This window comes from Eschrichtius robustus, chromosome 4 (assembly GCF_028021215.1).
Source record: "Eschrichtius robustus isolate mEscRob2 chromosome 4, mEscRob2.pri, whole genome shotgun sequence".
Classification (NCBI taxonomy): domain Eukaryota; kingdom Metazoa; phylum Chordata; class Mammalia; order Artiodactyla; family Eschrichtiidae; genus Eschrichtius; species Eschrichtius robustus.
In genome coordinates, this window is record NC_090827.1 from 61565174 (window position 1) to 61590620 (window position 25447).

The following is a 25447-nucleotide window of genomic DNA, read 5'->3' on the forward strand; positions in this document are numbered from 1 at the left end:
TTTAGGGGGCTCTATTTAGATGACATGCCCTATGTAAGAATATAAAATAGGCAGAAAGGAATTTACTCTAAAAGAATTTGAAATAAAATCAGACTATATATTCCTTTGGTTATAATTAATACACATAATGCCTGGTCATTATGGCACTTTGTTATCTTAAAGGAAAAAAAAAAAAAAAAGTTTCAGAGGGGCTTCCCTGGTGGCACAGTGGTTGAGAATCTGCCTGCCAATGCAGGGGACACGGGTTCGAGCCCTGGTCTGGGAGGATCCCACATGCCGCAGAGCAACTAGGCCCGTGAGCCACAACTACTGAGCCTGCGCGTCTGGAGCCTGTGCTCCACAACAAGAGAGGCCGCAATGAAGAGTGGCCCCCGCTCGCCGCAACTAGAGAAAGCCCTCGCACAGAAACGAAGACCCAACACAGCCAAAAATAAAAATAAATAAATTAAAAAAAAACAAACAAACAACTGTTTCAGAGAAATTGGAGAACTCTGTTTTACTCCATCAGGGTAAGCTAAACATAAAGACATTTTGCTAAAGCCAATAGTATTCAGTTTTCATTCTGAATACTGGAAGGTTAACTTACCTGGGTAGGTTACTACATACAAAGACGTTAAAAGAATACCAGTGAATTATAGGTGATCACAATGATATTCAAACATCCTAACGAGTAGTGGGGCTCATGAGAAGAGACTCCACTGTCAATCTCTTTATGTTTCCTCAATTAACCAAGGGCTTCCCTTAGCAAATTGAATGCTTTCTTAGGGATGCTGAATTTTATTTTGTGCCCCTAAATATTTATCATTTCAATCACCCATACCTGCATATCATGCCCCCTCTGTACCCTGTCCCCCCACCCTACCACCACCAAGACTATAAGCTCTTGGAAGACAGGAACTATCTCTCACTCTCTATAAAGTACATAGTGGCTTGAATGTCATGTCATCTTTAAAGCCTCCTGTGATGACATGTCCTCAGCAGAAGGTTATCTCCCTGCAGCATCCTGCTGTGTTGAGTATCAGCACTAATTCTTTACCTCAAGATTTTAGCACATTCTCAGTCCTCTAAATATTTCAAGCCCTTGAAGAATTAAAAGAAGCTCTTTCTCACAAAACAGCTGGGATCCATGTCCTAAATAATCAAGACTAAAAGCCAGCCCTGTGTAGACACATATTAATCAAGCTAAATTACAGTATCGCCATTTTTCTTCTAGTGCAATTATCTTTGGCTTTAAGACACAAATGAATCATTAGGGCTCTGAGTCTTTTCTGGCAAAGAAGTACCGTGTGAGCCGAATGCTCAACATTCTCAGTGTCATCAGAACAAGTGCTATAGATATGAATTTGCCCAGTTAATCCTCCTTCATTATCTCCGTTAGCTAACAATGCACATGTAGTCACTGCACATCGTTACTGCTCTAGCAGACATGGACATTTGAAATATTAACTTTCCCACAGACTGCAAACCTTCAGTAAGCAGCTCTCAACAATTCATTATATTAATCATATATGTCACCATACTCCTATTAAATATGCATGAGATTAATAAACACCACCCATGTTGCGAACTATCGAACATCATTTTTAATACAATTTATTACCTTTTGGATACCGTAATTGTAATGGCACCTGGATGCCACTATAATAACTGTAAATTTAACCACCTGGCGTTAAAGTAACCAGTACTATATCTAATTCCAATTTTATTCAATTTCTAACATGCATTCAAGTGAAAATATTTTGCAACACAAAGTATAAAATATTTATAAAGCAAATGTGTTTTATGACATAGGAATATCTAATTTAAAATTGCATAAATAAATAAGAGGTAAATTAACTTTCTTAGACTTAGGTATTTTATAGACAAATAATTAAAAATTGAAATTTATCAAGAAAATAGCACACAATATATTAATATCCACAAGAAAATGTGCAATGTAAAGTATAATTTGGAATATTACGATGTCATATTTATAATCTAATATTTTATTAACTTTATAAATTCTGTTTATGCAAATTATTACAACAAAGACTAGATTTGATCCAAATAAAAGCAAATATAAAACCTACCAGAAAAAGAAAATAAAATTTCAAATGAAGGTGAAAAATACATCATTGACCTTGGATTATGTTATTCTAAACGTTTTAGTTAGTATGGCCACAGATTATTAATTTAAGCATAATAATGGAAATAACAGTAATGGTCACAGTTCACACGTACCAAGGGCTTACTTAACTTACTGTGTCAGGCACTGTGAAGACTGCTTTACATTCAAGTCTCATTCAATTTTCATAATAACCCAATGAAGGAGATATTAATATTATCTGCACTTTACAAATGAGGGAAGTGGAGACTTACACAGATTAAATGACTTATCCAAGGATACCGGGCTTGGCAGGGGAGGGGTCTGACTTCAAGTCTATCCTCCTAACCAGACAGTCAGCACCCAGCTCGCAGCTTTGTACACCACTTCCTTGAATGGCCTTGGGTAAGTCACTGAAGTCTCTAAAGCTCATTTCCTTTAGCTGCAAGATGTGAATATGAATATATTCCAGAATTACTGAGAACAAAATAAGATAGTTCATGAGAAAGTGCTGTGCAATTAATAGAGCTGCATAATGCTGCTTGTTATGTTATTGATGAGATAAGAAAATAAAATGTTGAAAATGAAGAAAAAACTGCCTATTTTGGCTCTTGGTCAAAATCTTCCAACAAAAATGGTACACCTAGGTAAACTTTCCTGGTTGTTTTACCTTGCTTAACAGAAACTCTTAAATAAAGGTAAATATGAATCAATATCTTTGTTATACCCTAAGAGATAGATGAGCATTAACAGATTAAGTTAGAAGTGAATAGTTAAGCTAGAGATGCAACTTTGTAGATGGTTACCATGAAAACTATGTTGATACTACCAGATTTGGCCTTTCAAAGAGCTCTTCAAAACTAAGGCTTTTTAAAGTTAGTTTGAGTCACTATCAGGCCCTAGTTTACTATGATCCACATACACATTTTGATTTGTTGCAATATTTAAGTCCTTAAGTCCAGGCAGGAAAAAACAATTCAAACTCTAATAATTTATCTTTTTAGATAAGTGATATGTTATCATTGGGCTTCTTTTTCCTTAGGGCTTTGTGGCTTAAAAAAATATCTCATATGCATTACATCAACCAAGATCATAAAATTAGTACAGTTGACCCTTGAACAACGCGGAGGTTTGGGACACCCACCCTCTGCACAGTCGAAAATCCACCTGTAACTTTACAGTCAGCCCCTGGATTTATGATTCCACATCCATTCATTCAACTAACCACATATTATATAGTACTGTAGTATGTATTTAGTGAAAAAAAAAATCTATGTATATGTGGACTTGCGCAGTTCAAACCCATGTTGTTCAACAGTCAACTGTATTTGAAAATTTAAGATCAGGAAACTGGAGTTCACCAAGGTTAATAATGGTAAAAAAAAACCACCCAAACTTATATCTGTACATTGGTGGTGTGTTTTAGGGGCATGGTGTGTATGGGTATACAGATATCTATCAACTTGTGATTTTTATGCATCTAGTATGTATCTAGCCTTTCTACCCTGTTTAATGTCTATATCTTTAATGATATAAAGGAAGTATATATAGCCAAAGGAAAAAGTAGGAACAAAGGGGCCACATTTTTCCAGTAATTCTTTTATTCATTGTCAAGGTGCTCATGTCATTAGATAGGGAATAAAGGGAAACCTTTATTTGCAGAAGCCTACAAATATTCTATGTCACATTTTCAAACACATTTATTTGATGATTGTAAGAAGTGAGAAAATTGTAAGAGTACATAGACTCTCCAGGTTGCCCTTACCTCCTGGCCGTTCGTGCTCTCCATCAGTGTGCAAAAGCATGGCGATGGGCATCCCTGCATTCTTGGATCTTCCAACCACAACCACATTTTTTCCAAATGTTTCAATTCCTTAAAACACAGAGTTTGATTTAAATGAAGAATAAGCAACAAGAAGCAAAGTAAACATCTCAACAGCCAACTGCAATATTCTTTAAAAACTTCTAATTAAATTTGAATTATTTTGTGGCTTGTCTATAATGTTCCCACATTCTCTATTTATAAATATTTCTTTTTATAATTCTTGGATCCGTCATGTTCCCTCTCATTATGGCCTCATTAAAAAACCACAGACATTTTCAAGCTTCCATTAAATTAGTTTTAAACATTAAAATTCATATGAAGAGTTAGAAGTGTGGAGACAAAATTATTAACTACTAATCACAAAGCAAGCAAAGTGCAAGGTCAAGATTAATTGGCAATCAAACTTTGAGCAAATCTAGGACAAAATGAAGTGGGGGAAAAAAAGTATTTTTCACAAAACTCATGCACTTTATTCTATAGGAGAGAAGCACTAAATTTATGGACTTAGAAAGGTCTGAAAGATAAAGCTTACAGATTTAACACACTTAACCTCTTTGGGGCATAGTATCTTCGTAAGTAAAATGAAAAATTTAGAATTAAGGTTTTTCTAAGTACTAACATTCTAAGAGTATAATTCTAGGATCTGCTTTCCCTTGGAAGTTCTCTCCCTCAGTTAGAAAAGAGAAGATTAGCAGGAGGAGATGCTGCCAAAAATGTAAGAGACAGTGATGAAGGCAGGAGAACTATCGAGGGTCTTTGAGAGCATTATTGTATTTAGAGCACAATTCAAGGGCAAGTGTTTATAATGAAAACCTAGGTCATTAGAGATGGTGCAAAATTATCGGCACATTTTTTTTTTAATAAATTTATTTTATTTATTTATTTTTGGCTGCATTGGGTCTTTGTTGCGGTGCAGGGGCTTCTCATTGTGATGGCTTCTCTTGTTGCAGAGCATGGGCTCCAAGAGCGCGGGCTTCAGTAGTTGTGGCTCGCGGGCTATAGAGCGCAGGCTCAGTAGTTGTGGTGCACGGGCTTAGTTGCTTTGCGGCATGTGGGATCTTCCCGGACCAGGGCTCGAACCCGAGTCGCCTGCACTGGCAGGCGGATTCTTAACCATTGCACCACCAGGGAAGCCCAGCACATTTTGTTTTTAAAGGTAAGGAGAAACATAATACATTTTGAAAAATGTACATCAAAATACCTTCAGCTTATAGTTTTAGAGTAGGGAGATAAACTTCCTATTTGGAAAATTCACTCCCTGAAAGGTGAAACAGCAGTTTCTTGTAACCTGGCATGTGTTCTTCATTTTATCTTATTTCAGATTATTCTTTGACTTCCGTAACTTTATATATTCCTGTAGATTGAAGTTTAGTGCTTATTTTCTTTCACTCTCTTTCAAGGCAATGTGCAAATGCTCATTTTGGCACTTAGCACCCATGTCCCATAGACCAACCTGTTCGTTTGACAATTTCCCAAACAGCACTAGCAGTGGCAGGTATGAGAGAATGCTGATCCAGGCATAGTCTTCCAATGTTAATAATATGAAATCCATCTACATCTTTTTCTGGGGCAATTCCATTGCATACTGTCCGTTCATCCACATGGTCTGAAAAGTAAATAAAATTGATTTAATTTTACAATTGTTATCTATTTGCAAGTCTGGAAAATTAAATCAGAGGGCCTACAGCCAGATCACTTACGGTTCAGCTTTAGTTAAGATATAAAATCATTACTCTATTCCTTTTATTGCCATGAAAATAGTAAGCCAAATTGCTCTTGACCAATGGCTGTAATTAACTGCTGTAAGAGTATATGCAAGTACAGGGTCAGAAGTGGCTGGCCTGGTAAAAGGGAAAAATCTGTGAAATCAAACAATACCAATGAGATCTGGGAAAAGTCAGATGATAAGGCTTTGCCTCTATATGTTTGCATATTTACATGTATGTTTTTCCTATACAAGATAGTTCCATGAATAGGCTTCTGTTGAATATTGTTAGCATTACAGATTAAAAGGGCTTTGTTAGTGTTAAAAATAGCCATGACATCATTAATGCCTAGCTTCCTCCCAAATGACATAATAGAAAAGCAAACACACACACACACACACACACACACACACACACACCCCACACACGTCATTCCCCTGAAGCATTATTACATTGAAATCCAAAATATCATTATGGTTTCCTTTATGAAGGGAAAAGAACATAACTTGAGTAATGAACTAATCAAATGAGATATGAGATGCCAATCATCCCATTTTGAAAAGTAATAAGTATAGAAATATAAAATAGGCTCTTAATACTACTCTATGCAGAGTAGCTTAGGTTACCCTAAATCCAACAATTAACCCACATTCCTAAAATAGTAAAATAAAGGTATATTTGCTACAGAAAAGTTTCCTTATGCATTACACAATGAATGCCATTTAGAAATAATTTTTTTAAACATTATCAATACCCAAGTTCAAACAGTTTTCAAAGAGACATGCCTTATGTCTCAGATCTTCTATATCCTAAACGTGACACTACTGCCATCTTACTTTAAATAGATCCAATTTGCCATTACTAGGCTACCAAATCATTTACATATATAAAAGTCATAATATGAATCATATTCAATTAGAAATTGGGTCTTTGGAATATCTCTCCAATGCCTAGTTTGTCACTTTCAATAACTGTATTCATTCTATAATGTCCTAGCAGAGTAAGCCTCCATCTGTTTTCTCTGAAGATAGAAGATGATTATACAAGTTCTAGCAAAAATTTTTTTTTAGAATTACATATTTAACTTACTATTTGAGGACAAAAATAGTGGTTCCTTTTTAAATCTGGTTGATTATGATGATGATGATGATGATGACGATGGTGATGATTCAGTTTTTAGACACCTACCACTCATGCAGAAGCTTCATGCCATGGATATTTCTTACAACAAAATCAAAAGCTTTGTAAATAAAAAAAGAAATAACTGTAATTGAACCCTCCATTATTGAGTTATGGCTTAAATTAGTTCATTTCTAAATTCAAACTTGGCTACTGTATGTATGGGCCAATAATGTATTGAAAGAATTCAACAAAGGTTCTTTTGTAGATTTTTGAGAGCCATCCTCTTACCAAACAAGTCTGAACTATACTGAATTTCGCAGTCTACTGGTCTGTGCTGTTTTACTCACTAAAAATAACATTAACTTGTAATGAACAATTCATCTCACACAATAGCTGAAATACTCAGGAAGAAATGTAAGCATCTGAAAATTTGGGGGCAAGCACTAGAAACTGGCAACTATAGACCTGTCCTCTAACGTAATTCTTAAAACTTCAACTCAGATCTTCATTTCAGAACAATTTTATCTTAAGTTAATTAAGTAATTTTTGTTTAAAAGACAGATGTGTGGACATATAAAAGGTGTGATGTAGTGAACACATGAAAACTGATTATTAATGTGCTTACTGTTTAATCTAAAAGGAAAAAACCTATATGAGTAGATTAAAAATGTTAAGATCATAAAAATCAAGGACACCAATTCATACATCATTTTTATGTAACTCTATGTTATCTCAGGAGTGGATTAAATCTCACATACATCCTTTGCCAGGAAAGATGTACCTTTCATTATGTAATCTACAGTGTATGGAAATAGTATGAGTTAGTATATCTTACACTCAAACAGTGCTTTATAATGTTCATGTTACCATCACATAGGTTTCCCCTTTGGTCTTCATAGTTACTGACGGCTAAGATAGAAAAGGTATTATCTTCATTTTAAAGATGAAGCTCAAAGATTTTGAGACTCAGCCAATCTCAAACTACTACTAAGAAGAGGGGTCCAGAATTAAAATCCACATCTGTTTGCCCTAAAACCAGTTTTTCTTTCTGTGTTATACAGAAATCATAAATATTAATCAATCTTAAATACCACTCAACAATTAATATCAGCAAGGGCCCCTGTCCCTTCTAATCAAGACATTTTGATAATCCTAAAACATCCCAAGGAATGCACTGTTCCTTCTAGACCTCCAAAAACAACAGTATTTTTGGATTAACTAACATGTATCTAAATACATGCAAAAAAGCATCAAACATTTTATAGCACCTTTTGTTAAATGAGTAAGAGAAATAAATACATTTCATGCTTTTAACTGACAGCTACTGAAAGTCCCCTGATGTCTCATCCCTGGGGCCCATGACTTGAAAAGAAGAAACAATCATGAGCCTCAATAGCATTAATTTTTTCACAATGGTTATAAAACATTTTTCATTCATAGAATACATTGGCAAACAACTAACCACTTAATATCTTACCCAAATGAACGGGGAAAACTGGCATTATTCACTTTGTGAGTGTGTGTTTTTCCCATCTATTTAATATTATGAGAAGTCATTAAATCATGCCAGGAAAAAAAAGTCATCAAATTGAATTCATAATACCGCAATAGAACAGCTCAGGGAATGTCTTTAGGGGCCACACTTTAGAACTACAACATTGAATATATATTTCTGTGATTTATTTATAATATGTTTCATTGCCTTTGGACAAGTAACAACAACAACAACAAAAAGACAACAAACAAATTACTGGTTTATTTTCCATCCAAGGATTTTCACGTTACTGTTCAAAAGTACCTCTTTTCACTTCCCCAATGCCTGTTGGATAAGGGCAAGCTCATGAGCAGAGTAAATATGTTCTTTAGCTTGATTATATCTTTTGTCCTATACTTCCCTCCCTCCAAGTGCCCCATCCCTTTTCCTACCATCATTATGACACATCCTTACCTCAAGTCACACCAATCTGTGTCCCATTCCCAAGCCCTTAACATTAATTTTTGCATTTCTACTTTCTTGCTCATGATTATTTTTCCATTACTAATTCCTTCCTCCCTGTTGTTTCACATCCTATTTATTCTTCAATATATTGATCCCTTCTCAGCTGTTCCCTCATCACAAAGTGAAATGATACTTTTTATCTCTTCTGGTCCCCATAGAACTACTATAAAAAGCACTTACCACATTACTTCAGTTAGTTGATCACGTTAGTTATTTAAGTATCTCTCTTACTTATGAGTGTGAGCCTTCTAGGGCACAGACTTTGTCTTATTAAACTGATTCACCCATAGCCTTCTCCAACTCAGTTGATGGCAATTCCATCCTTCTGTGTTATATAGAAATCATCCTTACTTGCCAGAAAAACCTGGAGACATTCTGAACACCTCACATTCTTTCACACGCAACATCCAATCAATTAAAAAATCTGTTGGTTCTTCCTTCATAAACATATCTAGCCCTTCACTAGCCTCACCATGTCCACTCTGGTTTGAGTGGTCATTATCGCTCCTGTGAACTCTTGCAACAACTAATTCTCCTAGCTAATTATTTGCTTCTATATTTGCATCCATATAATCTATTCACAAAATAGCAGAGGTTATTTTTTTTCCACATCTTTATTGGAGTATAATTGCTTTACAATGTTGTGTTAGTTTCTGCTGTACAACAAAGTGAATCAGCTATATGTATACACATATCCCCATATCTCCTCCCTCTTGAGCCTCCCTCCCACCCTCCCTATTCCATCCCTCTGGGTCGTCACAAAGCATCGAGTTGATCTCCCTGTGCTCTGCAGCAGCTTCCCACTAGCCATCCATTTTATAGCTGGTAGTGTATATACGTCCATGCCACTCTCTCACTTCATCCCAGCCTCCCCTTCCCCCCACCCCCGCCCGTGTCTTCAAGTCTGTGTTCTCTACGTCTGCGTCTTTATTCCTGTCCTGCCACTAGGTTCATCAGTAACACTTTTTTAGATTCCATATATATGCATTAGCATACGGTATTTGTTTTTCTCTTTCTGACTTACTTCACTCTGTGTGACATAATCTAGGCCCATCCAACTCACTACAAGTAACTCAATTTCGTTCCTTTTTATGGCTGAGTAATATTCCATTGAATATGTGTACCACATCTTCTTTATCCATACATCTGTTGATGGACATTTAGGTTGATTCCATGTCCTGGCTATTGTAAATAGAGCTGCAGTGAACATTGGGGTACATGTCTCTTTTTGAATTATGGTTTTCTCAGGGTATATGCCCAGTAGTGGGATTGCTGGGTCATATGGTAGTTCTATTTTTAGTTTTTTAAGGAACCTCCATACTGTTCTCAAATGCATGTCGGCTTACACCACTCTTTTCCTCAAAACACTGCTCTTCTTGCTATTCCTCTAACATATCAGGTATTTCCCACCTTGGTTATTGCTCTTGTGTCTGCCTGGAGGCTTTTCAAAAAAACCTGTCACTTTGGCTAAATCCCTCTCTTCTTTCAAATCTTTGCTTAATTTCCACATTCTCTGTAAGGACTATTTCAACCACATTATTTTAAAACGTAAGTTCCATGTCTGATAATGTTGAAGTTGTTTACATTGGACCAAACTTCTCACAGGAAACAACTGTAAACATTGGAAAAATTATATTAAAATAGAAGTATCAAGGATGTATCATACAATACAGAGAATATAGCCAATATTTTGTAATAACTGTAAATGGAATGTAAAATGTAAAATTTTTAAATTAAAAATAAAAAAACACAGCTATCTGACTCTGGAGAGTTACTAGAAGCAGACAGATTTGGAAGAGAATGGACATCTGAAAGGAATATCACTGAAAGTGTTTCCATTTTGGAGGTTTTTCTAGACAAAGGACAGTTCAAATTTGGATAGAAATCTGCAGTCTTACTTGCTTGAGGAATCAAAGGACAAAGTTTGGGGCTACTACAGAAACTGGAAATTGAAGGGATATACCCAGGAAAAGAGAAAACCACAGAGGGGAGACTCAACTTGTGTCTATAAATTCTTCCCAAATCTCTGACTGACCCCTGAAGAACACACACAAGAGGCAAACTCCAATCAGCCCATCTAACACTAAGAGAACTAAACAGAATGCAGCTGTGGCTCACTAAGGGCAAAGCAAAGCTTGAAGTCCTCAATATGACAGGCATTCACAAAAAAAAAAAAAAAAAAATTACAGTTAACATTATACTTAATAATGGAATACTGAACCTTTCCCCCAAGATCAGAAGGTGGCAAGGGTGTCCACCCCCACCATTTCTATTCAGCATTTTATTGGAGATCCTAGCTGGTGTAATAAGATAAGGAAAATAAAAAAGAGTTCTAAAGATCAGAAAGGAAGAAGTAAAACTCTCTAGCCACTCTAATGGTTGTTTATGCAGAATATTCTAAAGAATATACAAAACAACAAAACAAAAAATAAATAAAATGAATTTAGCAAGATCACAGAATACCAAGTCAATATACAAAAAAAATCAATTGTATTTCTGTATAGAAGCAGCAACTACTAAAAAATGAAATTTAAATAATTCTATTTACAAAAACTCACAGATCAGAAAATTCTTAGGAGTAAATTTTAAAATTGGGGGCATGATTTTTATAATGAAAACTACAAAATGTTTCTGACAGATGACCTAAATAAATGGAGGGTGTACCATATTCATGTATTGGAAGACTCAATAATATTAAGATGTCAATTATTCCAATTTGATCTATAGATTCAATGTAATCTCAATCACAATCCTATGAGGGTTTTTTTGGTAGAAGTTGACAAACTGATTCTAAAATTTATATGGCTATGCAAAGGACTTAGAATATCCAAAGAAATCTTGAAAATGAGCAAAAAGAACTTACAATACCTGACTTCAAGATTTGCTACAAAGCTACAGTAATCAAGACAGTGTGGTGCTAGTGTAGGGATAGACAAATAGATCAATGGAACAGAATAGAAAGCCCAACTTTAGACTAACACTTACAGAGTTATTTGACTTTTTACAAAGTTGCCAAAAGCAATTCAATGGGAAAAAGAAAGTCTTTTCAACAAATAATACTTGAACAATTTGATAGCCATATAGAAAAAAAACAAACTGAGCCACAATCCCTACTTCATACTGTGAAGGAGAAAATTTGCCACACCAAAATGTGTCTCTTTGGCATGAGGATTTCATTTTACCTCCCCCTTAACTGCCTAAAGAATTTAGATAAAAGACCTGTTCCCAGAATAGAGGTATCACCAGAGATCACCTGCAAGGAATATGGGCTAGGTTGCTGGGGGAAACTCTAGGCAGGACCTAGAAATCAGGATCCACTCTGTGCCCCACTGTCTCTTCACGGCCCAGCAAATATTTGTCTACTAAACATTTGCTTTTCCAACTCTAGGTGAATTGCCTGCCTCCCCTTTAAGTCCGAAGCCTAGCTGCTAAGAGAAGATGGGGAATGTAAGGAAAAATGTGCATGTTTGGAGTACTTTATTTGTCTGCCACAGAAAAAAGCAGATCTAAAATAGGGATTAACAGAATTTTAAAAATATCAGAAGGGCTGGGAAGGGCTCTCTGAGCCAGTGGCATTTAAGCTAAGACCTGAAGGTTGGGAAGAAGTCAGCCCCCGTATGTTTGAAAGATAACCAATGTAGTTAAGAGGTCAAAGGCTAAACCCTATTCAAGTAATAAAATGTGCATTTTTCTAGCATGTCCTTTGTATAATAAATACTATAAAATAAAAATATAACATTCCTGAACATCCCCCGAACATCCCAATCCTCTTTACCATGCTCTACTTTTTCTTTTTTCCCATAGCATAAGTAATTACTTATTTATTGTGTTTATTTTTTGTTGTCTGTCTCTCCTACTACTCAGCAAGGGCAGAACTTTCTGTCTTCTTTTTTTTTTTTTCATTGATGTATTCCTAGCACAAAGCACAGTGCTTGGAAATTTGTTGAATAAATGACTACAATTACCCTTGATTTATAAATGAAGAAGCTGAGACAAATGAGTGGAAACCTGCAGACAATTAGAATAGACTAATATAAGGAAAAGATGTCTGATCCTTCTACAACCTCTGACATCCATCTTTTTCAAATACAATGAAAAACCAAAATGCTTTCATTAAAATTTTGATTTGTCAATAGCTGCATCTACATTATTAGATATTTGGCACTTTTATATCCTCTGATATAAATTTAATGTAAAAGATTCATGTCTGTTTGTTTTTCATTTATTTCTTCCTTTCAGGACTTGAAAAATAAGAAATCTCAGGCAAAGCTTTATGCTGATACATTAAAGTCCACACTCGGAACAAGTATAGACAAGGCCTCTGAAAATTCACTCATTTATTCACTCAATAAATATTTATGTACTTATAATATTTAAATATTTATTGTCTACCATGTGCCTGGCACTGTTCTAAGGGTTTAGGATATATAAGCTAACCAAACAAACAAAACTCTTAACCTCTGGAGCTTACATTCTAAACGAATAAAGATCTGCCTAATCAAATTATTTAGCTGCAGCCTCTTAATGAGTTAATTATTTTCTAGGAGTAAATGAGAGATATACTTTTGGAAGCTGGGTTCACTGTTCTCAACCCAATATATAAGTTACACCCTCTGGGTTCTACATCAATGTTTCAAGACAGAAAATACTTATCAGTTCTTACCACTTACCCAATATCATTTTAGAACTGTTTCATCATCAAGGGGTAAGAGGACAAAAAGGGAATGGGAAGTGACTATTATCTCACTGTATTACTCTACCCCCAAATCTGAGAAAACAATAGAGCTTGGAGGTGGAGCGGGAGGTGTTCTCTAGGTCAGAAAGGGGTGGATCTGGCCCTTTACCCTTCCTTAGGCTCTTTCTCCTATAGCCACGAAACTACGAGGACATCCCTAAGCAGGCTTACTTCATAGGCTATTAAAAAAAGTTAATGAAGTGGGAACCTACACATCACGCGATGGTTGCTACCTTTGACCCTTAGAGTTTCTTGAGTCATATGAAGAGTAGATGGAGATCCAAAAATTGCCTTATTTTTCAGAAGTAGTGTTGAAGACACCCTGGTTTATTAAGCCCTTGGATTCCTAGACACTATACATGGTGACTTCTGTCAAATACATTGTACTAAACTTGAAGCAGTGTCTATTCCATAGAGGAAACAGCTGGATAAGTGAGCGTGTCTATTCTGATGAGCTTCTTTTACACAAAAGGGAAAAGAAGAGATGCTGTGTTTTAGGGACTTGCTTGCAAACTTCTCAAGGACAGTGAGTCTCAAATTGTTTTCTAACTACCCCTTTCCCCTAGTGACTATCACAGACACATATATATGAATAGATTGGGTTCTAGGTAAATATTTTTTGAACTGGTAAATGAACAAAGAGCATCAGAGAGCAATCATACAAATACTTCTCTTGAAAGACTTTCTACAAAGAAATACCCAGATGTTTCAAAGGGCCTTTTGATTTTGGTAAATTCTTTATCAAAGCTGAACGCGCTCAAAAATACATGAGGATATCATGATAAAGAAAAGAGAAAAATATGAAAAAGAAAAGAAGTAACTATTGTTGATCCAAGAAATTCCAGATTTTGAAGATACTTTGAAAAGTAAATAATCTCAAGTTACATGATATAGTATGTTTATGATAGCAACTGCTCAAAAAGACGTAATTATATAGATCTGAGTGACTAAAATAACTCTTGGGATGGTTTCCATCTGGAAATGAATAGGAAGACACACATATGGCTACAGGGACCTACCAATCCCACTGATAGGTAAATCATATCAAAATGATTTACTCAGCTTTCAGTATAAACCATTAAACTTTTTTTTTTTTTTTTTTTAAACCACTGCTTGCCTGATGCTGCCATCATGTGGTTTTCATAAACCACAGCAGGAGAATTTTCCACTTTGTTCCCCCACATCCCCACATAAATTCTCTGATAGAAATGTTACCTACGAGAAAATTTTTTTAAGTAGATAAATGATATTGTGGGGATGCCTTTGTTTCTATATTAACACTAAAATCATGTTAGAAAGGATTTGAATAAAATATTGTTTAAAATCTGGACCTTTTTCTCTGCATAAACCTTAAATGCATAAATTGGTTGAATGGCTTGTGACACGATCTCAATATTGGTCCAAGCACAATCGAATTTTAAATTATTAATTAGTTATTTTTCATAATAAGCTAGATATATGCAAATCCACCACCCCAAACAAAAGTTATGGACTTGACAATAGTCTATATTTAATCATATATTTCGCCCATGAACCCACCTCATTTCCTGCTCCAGCCTTAGGTAAACTTCATCCTGCATCCTGTGCTTATCATTCCCTTGACTTCCTTTCCATACAGTTTTATTGCATTTATTTGTTTTCCTAATAGATTTTTTTAAACAGCTTTATTTAAGAATATTTGAATATAATAGACTGCACATATTTAAAGTGTACAATTTGATAGGCTTTGACATATGTATATACTTGTGAAACCATCACCACAATCAAGGTAATGAACATATACACCACCCTGAAAAGTTTCCACAGGCCCCTTTTCCTCATCCCTTCCTCCCTCCCTTTCCTGTCCCCTCACCTCCAACTACTTGTAACCACTTGCTATGGGCTGAATTGTGTCTCCCCAAAATTCATATGTTGAATCCCCCAACCCCTAATGTAATGATATGTAATTAGGTTTACATGAAGTCATCAGGGTGGGGCCCTCATGATGGGATTAGCACCCTTATAAGAAGAGACACCAGAGAGCTTGCTCTCTTTGCTATGTGCAGACACAGAAAGAAGGGGTTGTCTGTCTGAAAGCCAGGAAGAGAGCTCTCACTAACCCAACCGTGCTGGCACCCTGATCTCAGACAGGCTCCAGAACTGTGAGAAAATAAATTTTTGTTATTTAAGGCACCCAGTCTATGATATTTTGGTATAGCAGACCAAGCAGACTAATAACCACTGATCTGCTTTCTGTCACTATATATCAGTTTGTATTACATAAAATTTTATATAAATAGAACCACAGAGTATGTACTCTTATTTGTATGGATAATTTCACTCAGCATAATTATCTTGATATTCACCCAAGCTGGAGTGTGCATCAATATTTCATTCCTTTATTTACTGCTGGGTAATAGTCCATTGTATAGATAAACCATAGCTAATATCTATTCACCTGTTGATGCATATTTGAGTTGTTTGTAGCTTTTGGCTCTTGCAAATCATACTTCTATGAATATGCATATACAAGTCTTTATATTGACACATATATCTCTTTCTTTAAGTAAATACATAGACATGGAATGGATGGACCGTATAATAAATATATATATGTAAATTTTTAGGACACTGCCAAACTATTTTTCAAAGTGTACCATTTTGCATTCCACCGGCAACACATCCTCACTAATATATGGTATTGTCAGTTGTAGTTCTAATAACAACCATTCTAATAGGTGTGTAGTAGTATCTTATTATAGTTTCCATTCGAGTTTCTCTAATGACTACAGATGTTGAGTATCTACTTATGTCCTTATTTATCATTTGTATTTCTTCTTTGGTGAAGTATCTGTTCAAATCTTTTGATGATTTTTGGTATTTATCCTGTTTGGTGTTCTTTATGGTTTGGTGTCTGTTATTAATTTTGAAAAGTTTTAGCCATTATTACTTCAAATATCTCTTCTGCCCTGTTCTCTCTTCTCCTGGTATTCCAACTGGGTGTATGTTATACCTTTTGAAAATGTCCTATAGTTCTTGAATGTTTTCTTCTGTCTTTTTTGTTTTCCTCTCTGCATTTCAATTTGAGAAGTTTCTACTTATATATTCTGAAGCTTACTGATTCTTTTCTTGGCCATGTCCAGTCTACAATTGAGACCATCAATGCATTTTCCATTTTTGTTAAAGTGTTTTTGATTTCAGCATTTCTTTTTGAATCTTTCTTAGAGTTTCCATCTCTCTGCTTTCATTACCCATCTGTTCTTGCATATTGTCCACTTTTTCCACCAGAGCCCCTAATATATTAATCATAGTTATCTTAAATTTCCTAATAACTCCAAAATCTGTGTCAGATGTGAATCTTGTTCTGATGCTTTTTGGGTTCTTCAGACTGTTTTTCTTTGCCTTTTGGCATGCCTTGCCATTTTTTTGTTGAAAGCTACATCCAAGACTAGGGCCCCCAGGAGTTTCTCATTCTTATGCTAGTACACACTTTACTTCCAGAAATTCATCAAAATTCCCAATTACGTTGTTTCCATCAGTTTATGGTTCCAGTAGCTTCTGTACAGGTAAATAGATCTTGGTTGCAACTTTCTGGATTTTCTTATCTGTCCAGATTTTGGGATGGTGGTTTGCCCTGCAACCTCAGTTCTCTGATGGGTCAAGAAAAGTATTGATTTTCAGTTTGTTCAGTTTTTTCTTGTTTTAGGGACAAGAGGATTTATGTTATTCTGGCTAGAGTTGGGCTTTGTTTAATTGGGTTGTTTTCATTTTCCTGATATTGATTTTTGAGAGCACTTCATATATTCCACATATACATATGTTATCAAATATGTGCTCTGCAAATATTTTCTTCTCATCTGCCTTATCTTCTCATGCTTTTAATAGTATCTTTTGAAAAGCAGAAGTTTTAAATTTTGATGAAATCTAATTTATCAAGTTCTTGTTTCATATTCATATGCAATCCAATTGTTCCAGCACCATTATTGAAAAGCACATCTTTTCTGCACTAATTTGTCTTTCCAACTTTGTCAAAAATTAGTTGTTAATATAGATGTGGATCTATTTGTGGAATTCTAATTTTTGCCCATTGATGTTTCTCTATCCTGATTCCAATACCACTCTGTCTTGATTACTGTAGCTTTATAATTAGTCTATTTAACAAATTTTAATTGAGGTATAAATGACATATAACATTACATTAGTTTCAGATGTACAACATAATGATTCAATATTTACATATATTACAAAATAATCACCACAGTAAGTCTAGTTAACATCCCTCACCACATATAGTCACAATATTTTTTTCTTATGATGACTTTTAAGATGTACTTTCTTAAGAACTTTCAAATATGCCATACAGTATTATTAATCTTAGTCACTGTGCTGTGCATTACATCCCCATGACTTATTTGATAACTGAAAGTTTGTATCCTTTGATTTTTAAGACGTTTGATTAGTCTTAAAATCAGGAAGTATTACTCTTTCAACAATATTACTCATTTTCAAAGCTGTTTTAACTATTCTAGGTACTTTGCATTTCTATATGAATTTGACAATCAGTTTATCAACTGCTACAAAAAAGTATGCTGGGATTTTAATTGGGACTGCCTTGAATCCACAAATTAATTTGAAGATAACTGACATCTTAACAATATTTAGTCTTCCAACCCATGAACATAATATATTGATTTATTTAGGTCTTCTTTAATTTCTCTCAGGAATGTTCTGTAGTTTTCAATGCACAGGTTCTCACATCTTTTGTCAAATTTATGCCTGAAGATTTCACATTTTTGATCCTATTTTAAATGTCTCTTTTCATCTCAGTATCTGATATTTGGTGCTAATACATAGGATGGAGATTGATATTTGCATATTAATCTTGTCTCTTCCAACCTTGTTAAACTCATTTATTAGTATTAGTAGCTTTTTTTTTTTTTCTAGATTCCATTGGATTTTCTACATAGACAATCATGTTATCTGCTTTTTATTTTCTTTCCCTTGCCTTGCCTTCTGTGTCGGTTAGAATCTCCATGAATAGACATGATAAGAATGGACATTCTTGATTTCTTCCTGATCATAAGAGGAAAATATTGTCTTTCATAATGAACTATGATGTTAGCTGTGAATTTTTTATATGTGTCCTTCATCAGCTTGAGGAAGTTCCCTTTTATTATTATTAGTTATATGACAGCTTTTTATCAGGAATCAATGAATTTTACCAAAAAGTTAATCTATTTATTGAGATAATCATATGATTTTCCATTTTTAGTTTGTTAATGTGGTGAAATACATTGTTTGATTTTCTAATGTTAAACCAATGTTGCATTCCTGTAATAAAAGTCATGATGAATTTTGGTCATGATGAATGATACTTTTTATATATTGTCGGATTTTATTTGTTAAATTTTGCTAATACCTTTTTCATTTATGTTCATGAAAGATACTGTTCTGTGGTTTTCCTTTCTTGTAATGTCTTTGCCTGTTTTTTGGTATCAGAGTAATGGTGGACTCATATAATGACTTAGGAAGTATTTCCTCCTCTTCAATATTATTTTTTCTTTAAATATTTGGTAGACTTCACCAGTAAAGCCATCTGAACATGGAGCTTTCTTTGTGGAATGGATTTTCACTACCAAGTCGATTTTTTAATAAGAGTTATTCAGGTTATCTATTTATTTTTGCGTGCACTTTGGCAGTGTGTATCTTTCAAGAAAGTAGTCCATTTCCTCTAATTTGCCAAATTAACTGGCATAAAGTTGTCTGACATATTCCCTTTTATCTTTTTAATATCTGTAAAATCTATAGTGATGTTATCTTTCTCATTCCTGATATTGGTAATTTGTATCTTCCTTTTTCCCTGATAGTCTAGCTTTCATTTCATTATTTTCTTCATTATTATTTTGTTTTCTAATTCATTAATTTCTGCCCTGATCTTTATTGCTTCCTTTCTTGTCCTTACTTTGTCTTTAACTTGCTCTTCTTTTTCTAGTATCTTAAGGTGGGAGCTGAGGTTATTGATGTGGGACCTTTCTTCTTTTCTAAGATAGGTGTTTAGTGCTATATATTTCCTCCTAAGTAATTTTTTAGCAGCATACCATAAATTTTGATATGTTGTATTTTCATTGAAATGTTAAAAGTGATTTCTAACTTCCCTTTTATTTTCTTACTTGACACATGGGTTATTTAGATGTTATTTATTTTCCAAATATTGGGGAATTTTCCAGATATTTTTCTGCTAGTGATTTTTAATCTAACTCCATTGTGGTGAGGGAAAATGCATTAGGTAATGTAAATCCTTCTATATTTGAGATTTGCTTTATAGCCTAGAATATGTTATCTCTTGGTAAATGTTCTATGTGAACTTGAAAAAAAATGTGTATTCTGTTGTTTGCAGGGAGAGTGTTCTGTAAATGTCAATTAGATCAAATTGGATGATATTCTACTTCAAATCTTTGTTCTTACTGATTTTCTCTCCACTTGTTCTCTCAGTTATTGAGAGAGGGGTACTAAAATCTATGATTATAATTTTGGATTTGTCTATTTTCCTTACAATTCTATTAGTTTTTGTTAATGCTTTCTTCTTAGGTATATAAACAATTGAGGTTGGTATTTCTGTTTGATAAACTGACTCCTTTATTACTGTGGAATGACCTTCTTTATTCATGGTAGTATCCATTGCTCTGAAATATACTTTGCCTGCTATTAACATAACCACTCCAGCTTTCTTTTGATTTATGTTAATATAGTGTGTCTTTTACATCCTTTTTCTTTTAACCTCTCTGGATCCTTATACTTAAAATGTATTTCCTGTAGGCACCATATAGTTGGGTCTTGTTTTTTATTCAATCTGACAACCTCTGACATCAAACTGGATTATATACATTACATTTATGTGATTAAATCTATTGTTCCCCCATTTTCTTTCTTCCTTTAGAATAATTTGGACATTTTTAACTATTGGATGTTATCTCTTTTACTGGCTTATTAGCTATAACTCTTTGCTGTGTGGGGTTTTTTTAGCAGTTACTTGTGATTTTTTTTTTTAACATCTTTATTGGAGTATAATTGCCTTACAATGGTGTGTTAGTTTCTGCTTTATAACAAAGTGAATCAGTTATACATATACATATGTTCCCATATCTCTTCCCTCTTGCGTCTCCCTCCCTCCCACCCTCCCTATCCCACCCCTCTAGGTGGTCACAAAGCACAGAGCTGATCTCCCTGTGCTATGCGGTTGCTTCCCACTAGCTATCTATTTTGCGTTTGGTAGCGTATATATGTCCATGCCACTCTCTCACTTTGTCACATCTTACCCTTCCGCCTCCCCATATCCTCAAGTCCATTCTCTAGTAGGTCCGTGTCTTTATTCCCGTCTTGCCACTAGGTTCTTCATGACCTTTTTTTTTTTTTTCCCCTTAGATTCCATATATATGTGTTAGCATATGGTATTTGTTTTTCTCTTTCTGACTTACTTCACTCTGTATGACAGACCCTAATTCCATCCACCTCACTACAAATAACTCCATTTCATTTCTTTTTATGGCTGAGTAATATTCCATTGTATATAAGTGCCACATCTTCTTTATCCATTCATCCGATGATGGACATTTAGGTTGCTTCCATGTCCTGGCTATTGTAAATAGAGCTGCAATGAACATTTTGGTACATGACTCTTTTTTTTTTTTTATGGCTGTGTTGGGTCTTCATTTCTGTGTGAGGGCTGCCTCTAGTTGTGGCAAGCGGGGGCCACTCTTCATCACGGTGCACGGGCCTCTCACTACCGCGGCCTCTCTTGTTGCGGAGCACAGGCTCCAGACGCGCAGGCTCAGTAATTGTGGCTCACGGGCCCAGTTGCTCTGCGGCATGTGGGATCCTCCCAGACCAGGGCTCGAGCCCGTGTCCCCTGCATTGGCAGGCAGATTCTCAACCACTGCACCACCAGGGAAGCCCAGTACATGACTCGTTTTGAATTATGGTTTTCTCAGGGTATATGCCCAGTAGTGGGATTGCTGGGTCGTATGGTAGTTCTATTTTTTAGTTTTTTAAGGAACCTCCATACTGTTCTCCATAGTGGCTGTATCTGCTTGTGATTTTATAGTATGCAGCTTTAACTTATTTCAGTCTACCCTCAAGTGATATATCACTTCACATATAGCATAAAAATCTAACAATAAAATCCTTTCTTCCTTTCTGACTTTTGTGCTATTGTTGTACATGCTACAAACCACACATTAAATTGTTTTTATTTTGGGATAAATACCAATTATATTCTAAAATTATTTGACTAATAAGAAAAATATCAGATATACTTACTCATGTAGCTACAATTTCCATTGTTCTTCATTCCTTTGGCTAGATACATATTTTCATTTGGTATCATTTCTTTCTGCCTGAAGGACTTCCATTTTTTATAGTGTGGGTGTGCTGTTGATTGTTTTCAGCTCTGTCTGGATTCTACTCTTCCTAAATGTCTAAAAAATGCTTTTTTGCCTTTAGTTTTTAAAGATATTTTCACTGAGTATAGAATTCATGATCAATAGCTTTTTTTTTCTTTCAGTACTTTAAAAATCAAGATGTTCCACTGTCTTCTTGCTTACATTGTTTTTGACAAGAAATCTGCTATTTCCTTCTTTTTGTTTCTCTCTATATAATGTGACATTTCCCCCCCTCTTGCTGCTTTCAACATTTTTTCTATCACACTGCATTTGAACAATTTGATTTTTGTGTTTTTGGTATAGTTTTTTCATATTTTATGGGCTTGGAGTTTGTTGAGCTTCTTAGATCTGTGTGTTTATAGTTTTCATCACATTTGTGTTTGTGTGTGTGTGTGTGTGTGTGTGTGTGTGTGTGTGTGTGTTTAATCTGAAATCCCAATCATTTATGAAAGGATACTTATTTCTTACTCACGTAAGCCTCTGTTAAGAATCCCACTTCCTGGGGCTTCCCTGGTGGTGCAGTGGTTGAGAATCTGCCTGCCAATGCAGGGGACACGGGTTCGAGCTCTGGTCTGGGAAGATCCCACATGCCATGGAGCAACTAGGCCCCTGAGCCACAGTTACTGAGCCTGCGCGTCTGGAGCCTGTGCTCCGCAACAAGAGAGGCCGCGATAATGAGAGGCCCGTGCGCCATGATGAAGAGTGGCCCCCACTTGCCACAACTAGAGAAAGCCCTCACACAGAAACGAAGACCCAACACAGCCATAAATAAATAAATAAATAAATAAATAAATAAATAAATAAATCCGAAGTTCAAAAAAAAAAAAAAAAGAATCCCACTTCTTTTCTTCTCATAACTGGCAGTCATCTATAACACGTAGCTTTCATGAAAACTGCAACAAAAGGGGGCCACATAGCTTTTAACCATCTCAGTCCAGAAGTGGCTCAAAAAAGTCACTTTCTCTCACAGTCCAGTAACCAGAAGTCACATGGCCCCAACCTAGGAGAAGTTGGGAAATGTAAGGGAACATGTGGATATTTGGAGTACTTTATTTGTCTGCCATAGAAAAAAGCAGATCTAACATAGGAATTGACAGAATTAAAGTAATTTTAGAAGGTATGGGCTGGGAAAGGCTCCCTGAGCCAGTGGCATTTAAGCTAAGGCCTAAAAGTTGGAAAGGTAAGTCCCAGTATGTTTGAAAGCTAATCAGTGTAGTTAAGAGGTCAGAGGCTAAAGTCCTATTCAAGTAATAAAATGTACATTATCCTAGCACGTCCTTTGTATAATAAATACTATCACTTAGGAAGCCTTCAAGGGTATGGGGGTATAAGATCCTCACCAAATCTTGATCAGTGACAGAACTTACACACTACTCTCTTAGATGTAGCAGAATAGGTAGAAGGATGAACCTTCAATGACACACATACACACAAAGCAATAGTTGTGAAACTACAGGGTTCATTCATTCCAGCAATAACATTCACTAAGAGTCTACCATGATGCAAGGTGGAAAAAAAATGCTGACTCCAACTCCCCCTGCTTTGATGGAACTGATAGTCTAGTGGAAGAAACATATTACTAAAAAGCAATGAAATACTCTATGTGGAATCATTTTTCTCCATAAAGAAAGGGGGGGAGCTATAACAAAGGTCAAGTCTAATTTAGAAGTTATTTAGAAATAAACAGAAAAGAAGCTCTACAAAAACTGAGGAGTCCAGAGTGATGAAAATTTCCCACACTGGTCAAGAACATTAAAAATAGAGTAAAAAGTATTCTGCATACATAAATTCCATAAGCTCTCAAGAAGAGCAATTATAGCAAGACCTTTTTTCTCCAAATGAAGAATCAAGTTTTAGACAAATATACATATCTACATGCACTAATTAGGTCAATATCCACATTTTATGCCTACTAAATTCTAGAAAATTTTGTCTTTGTTATATCTACACTGTGAATTCTCACTTTTCTTACTCGCCCTCTCCATATTTAATCCTTTAATCCTGTATTTCATTCTGATTTCTCTCTTCAATCCTCTTACATAAATTGGAAGATGTTAATCCTCAAAGGCTTCAAACTAGATAAATGAAGGGAAATATTTGAAAAACTATTTTAGAAAAAGATAGATAAGATAGAATAAGTTTTCCCGTTCTACCTAATAATTTTGTTCCCAGAAATAGACAAGAGGTAGATTTCTTAGAAAGCAAGAAAATACAAAAGGGTGAGTAAGCACCTCTCTTGGTGCTTGACTTGCAGTCTCAGTTGTGGGACTGTGATTATGATTGAAAGAATACTATAATTGGGTCTCCTGGTACTTCTCTGCTACTCACTTGTTGTGACCTTACACAAGTTTCTCAGTTCAGTTTCCTTAACTATAAACCACAGATCAAAAAAATTGTACCTACTGTTAAGGGTTGTTGTGAGTGTTAAATGATTTCTTGTATATAAAGCACTTTATAACAATGTCTGGCAATAATAAATGATAAAAATCGTCATTACTAATACTAGTAATAGTTATCATGGAGCAGTAGTTGTAAAAAACCACATTAAAATTTAATTGAGTGATTGCTGTTTTCTAGAGTTACATCTGAATGCTTTCATATAATTCATATAATTTAAACCCTTCTAAACCAAATTCACCCTGTACCAAACACCACCCTACAACAAACATTTAGAGCAAATTTCCAGTGTGCTTCAAGCTTGTGGACATTATCATTTCCCTTTCATTGCTTTAGTTGAAAAAGAATGTCACTGGTTCCCAATTTTTAAAGACCATTATTCCACCTTATTTTTAACACTACAAACTGGCACATACTTGTGGAAAGGGAATGTTGCCTGCCATTCCAGTCAACAACAAATGTTGCCCATCATCAAGCTATCAACCACTGTAGTCACCCCACCCCCTGCCTAACAGTGCACCCTGAGGGTAATTCAGGATGGAGAAAAACAGGAAACATTCTGTGTTCTGGATACTGACCCTAGATAGTTAAGATGCATATCTAAGGAATAACTTCAATGAGCCCAGACTCTTGCATCTTCCCATACATAGAAAATCACTAAAATCATTAACTTGAGATGTCTGTTTTTTGTGATTAGCAGTAATCTTTTGATGTTCAACTACCTTTTTTTTTTTTTCCCAGCAAAAACTCCTAGATATCCTAGCTCCTTCCTTACTTCTTTGGAGTAGTTTCTCAGAGCTACCTGAGAGGCTGTCTCCCAGGCTACAGTCCTCAGTAATGTCCCCAAATAAAACTTAACTCTCAACTTTTAGGGTGTGCATTTTTCTTCAGTTGACATACTCTACAAATGATATAACTTTTAATACAAGTTTAATAGATGTAACTCAATAAAAGCTAAAAGCAAATAATACGTAATTAGGAGAAAAATATATACAACACAAATAGCAGACATCATTCTGGCCTTGACAAAATGATCACTTATTGATACTGACAGAATCTATGCACAGTTAGGAAAGGAGTAGGGAAGCATTCACATATGATTGTTTCATCTCTCCCTAGATGTAGGACCAGCTACAGGACAAACAGCCAGACCATGTGACTGT

The 25447-nt window shown here is 35.2% G+C and overlaps 1 protein-coding gene across 1 annotated transcript in view; it reads right to left on the reverse strand.

Annotated features, from left to right (window-relative positions):
* The window catches only part of MTHFD2L (methylenetetrahydrofolate dehydrogenase (NADP+ dependent) 2 like), a 142255-nt gene that overhangs the window by 93821 nt on the left and 22987 nt on the right, over positions 1–25447 (reverse strand). Inside the window, exons 4-5 of the mRNA XM_068542820.1 lie at positions 5362–5514; positions 3849–3956 (exon numbers count right to left, since the gene is read on the reverse strand). Coding sequence (XP_068398921.1) covers positions 3849–3956; positions 5362–5514 — 261 coding nt within the window. The remainder of the gene's footprint in view (positions 1–3848; positions 3957–5361; positions 5515–25447) is intronic.